Below are 2,631 nucleotides of genomic sequence, written 5' to 3' on the forward strand. Positions count from 1 at the left end.
CTCCTGGCACTGAAGTTTTACTGATTGTAACAAAGACAGTTTAAGGAATATGTATTTTAAGTATGACCTGGACCTATGCCCAGGATAATTTTTTGCATTTCTAGTGTGACCTGAGGCAGTTTTCTTTCATAAATACATTTAGGATTGTGTGTTTATACATGTTTGATGTGCTAAACAGTTTATGCTTTATGTTTTTGTTAACATTTAAATTAATTCTTTACTATTTTTATCAGCCCTCATGCAAACCAGATTGTTTCCCTGGCAATTTTCCATAAAGAGTTTAACAGGAATGTCCCTTTTCACTTTAAGGAAAACAAAACAAAACAAAAAAAAAACCAACAGAAAAACAAACAAAACCTAGAGATTGGTTTGCTATCTTCAATTCCACCTATATGCACTAAATCTTTCCCACATTGCAATGTATCTAATTGCTATTTAGTACACAAACACCACCAAAGGTAGCTGTAAAGTTGTCATTATTCTTCATCTCCTTTAGCTCTAAATTTTGCCCAACACTCTGTTCCATTCAGGGAATCACTTAGAAAGCAACAAACTGAAAACACAGAATCCATTAGCAAGAAGGAAAAAGATGAAGAAGTTCAAGATAATGAGGAAAGTCCAGCTGGAGAGAAGAGTACCCTTGCTCAAGCAGAAGAGGAAGCAGCTGTCATGGCTGAGGCAGAATTATCTGCTGTGGAATTCCTTGATGCACAACTGCAGCCAGCTCAAACTGATACACTGGAAGAAGCGACGAATGAGGAGACTAGGCATGAAACTGATTCTGCCACTGAGAACAAGTGGTCTGGGTGCAGTGACACAGAGAACATACAGGAGCACCAGAAAACACCTACTGAAGGAGAGGCAGCTTCTCTGAAGCAGAGCCCTGCAGTGGAACATGTGGATGACAGTGAAGAACATGTTGATGACAGTGAAGAACAGGACTCTTTGGAAGAGTTATTCAGCAGGTCTTCCGTCAAAACTGCAGCTGAACCTAGTCCCCAGCAAGGTCAAGATAATCAAGACACACCCAGTGCAGATGGGCAAAATCAAGAATTTGCTGTGGTCCAGCCCAGGACTGACAGGGAAGTGGAAAGAAACCACCTGAAACATGAAGAAGCAATGCCTACAGGATGTAAAGGAATTATAAGAAAAGAGTCACTAAGAAGAGGCTCATGGAAGCAAGTTGAAGCAGAAATACAAGGTTCAGAAGACAAAGAGAAGGCAGCAGTGGTTATCCAGAGCAGTTACCGGGGTTACAGAAGAAGGGGACAACTCAGAAAAGAAGGGAAACTACCTTGCAAAAGTCAAGAGAAAACTATAAAGGAGCCAACAGAAGCAGTACCTGTTCAAAATAACAATCCCCAACCAACAAAACGTAACGAAAGCACCAGTACAGAGGCTGAAGACTCTCCAACACTAAAGGGAGACTCGGAGAAAGAGGCTTGTGATTTGGCAGCCTTTTCACGACAGGTAAGAAACTTGTAAGCAACATATGTTGAGCATAATACTCTGACCAATGACAAAATGGCAAAGTTATTTTACTGACTTCAGTGGCACCAAGGTTTTACTCTCTAGTACAGAGATTTTGTAATGTGTGTTCTATAAAGATGCACATTTTGGTCTGCAAGAGGAAACACCCTTTTCAGGAAGGAGAAAAAGACAAAGAGCATTGGCAAAAATAACGTTAGTTTTAATCTGATTTAAGTTAAATGCAGAAGCTTTGCGTTTTGTGGGAAAGTATGTTTGCCCATCAAGGTCCTTAATTCAGTAAACTTGTGAAATGTCTCTGTAAATGAAACTAGAAGTTGCTCTATCAATGTCAGGAACTCACATGTGCAGAGACATATCCCTGCAGCTGTAGAAGCAATCTTGCATCAGCAAGGCACTATCTGCTCACATGTGTGAACCAGTAAGGAGTAGCTGCAGGACTGGTCTTCAGTATGGAATTTCCTATATGTCTCTCTTTGTCTTCATTTCTTTCAGGAGATGGGGAGGTAAATGTGATAGGGGTGTACACTGCAGTAGGTGGGGCAATGCCTTTTAAATTAATTCTCTGGTCCACTATTTTACCTGTGATTTCCTTGGCACATGCATACTTATTTCTATAATAATGTAAAATCCTTTGGTTTATTTTTCAGATATCAAAATTATCCGAAGACTACCTAGCATTGCAGCAAAAACTGAATGAAATGATATTGTCCCATCAGCTGAGACCTGTGATGCTGTCCAAAGATAAGCAAGCTAATGGTCGGCTCCCTTCTCATGTTTGTCAGTCAGGTAATGTTTAACCTTGCTGTTAGCAGAATTTTCATTTGCAAACAGGACCATGAAGAAGTGACTCCTAGTGGTGATTTTAAAGGCCAGGAAACTAGTAGGTGAGTTAGCTCTGGCTTATATAGCTCAGGCTGTACATTTTTGTATTAACCTCCACACCTTGAGTACTGTGCTTAGTTCAGGGCCCCTCAGTTCAGGAAGGATATTGAGGTGCTGGAGCAGGTCCAGAGAAGAGCAACGAGGCTGGTGAAAGGACTGGAGCACAAGTGCCATGAGGAGAGGCTGAGGGAGCTGGGGGTGTTCAGCCTGGAGAAGAGGAGGCTCAGGGGAGACCTTCTCACCCTCTGCAACTCCCTG

At 41.5% G+C, this 2,631-nt stretch overlaps 1 protein-coding gene across 1 annotated transcript in view; it reads left to right on the forward strand.

Annotated features, from left to right (window-relative positions):
* Positions 1-2,631, forward strand: part of MYO3A (myosin IIIA) — a gene marked incomplete at its 5' end in the record, with an annotated part of 74,161 nt that overhangs the window by 56,214 nt on the left and 15,316 nt on the right. Inside the window, 2 exons of the mRNA XM_009078282.1 lie at positions 576-1,470; positions 2,139-2,277. Of these exons, the coding sequence (XP_009076530.1) occupies positions 576-1,470; positions 2,139-2,277 (1,034 nt within the window). The remainder of the gene's footprint in view (positions 1-575; positions 1,471-2,138; positions 2,278-2,631) is intronic.

The sequence above is a fragment of the Acanthisitta chloris genome, unplaced genomic scaffold (assembly GCF_000695815.1).
Source record: "Acanthisitta chloris isolate BGI_N310 unplaced genomic scaffold, ASM69581v1 scaffold3597, whole genome shotgun sequence".
NCBI lineage: Eukaryota > Metazoa > Chordata > Aves > Passeriformes > Acanthisittidae > Acanthisitta > Acanthisitta chloris.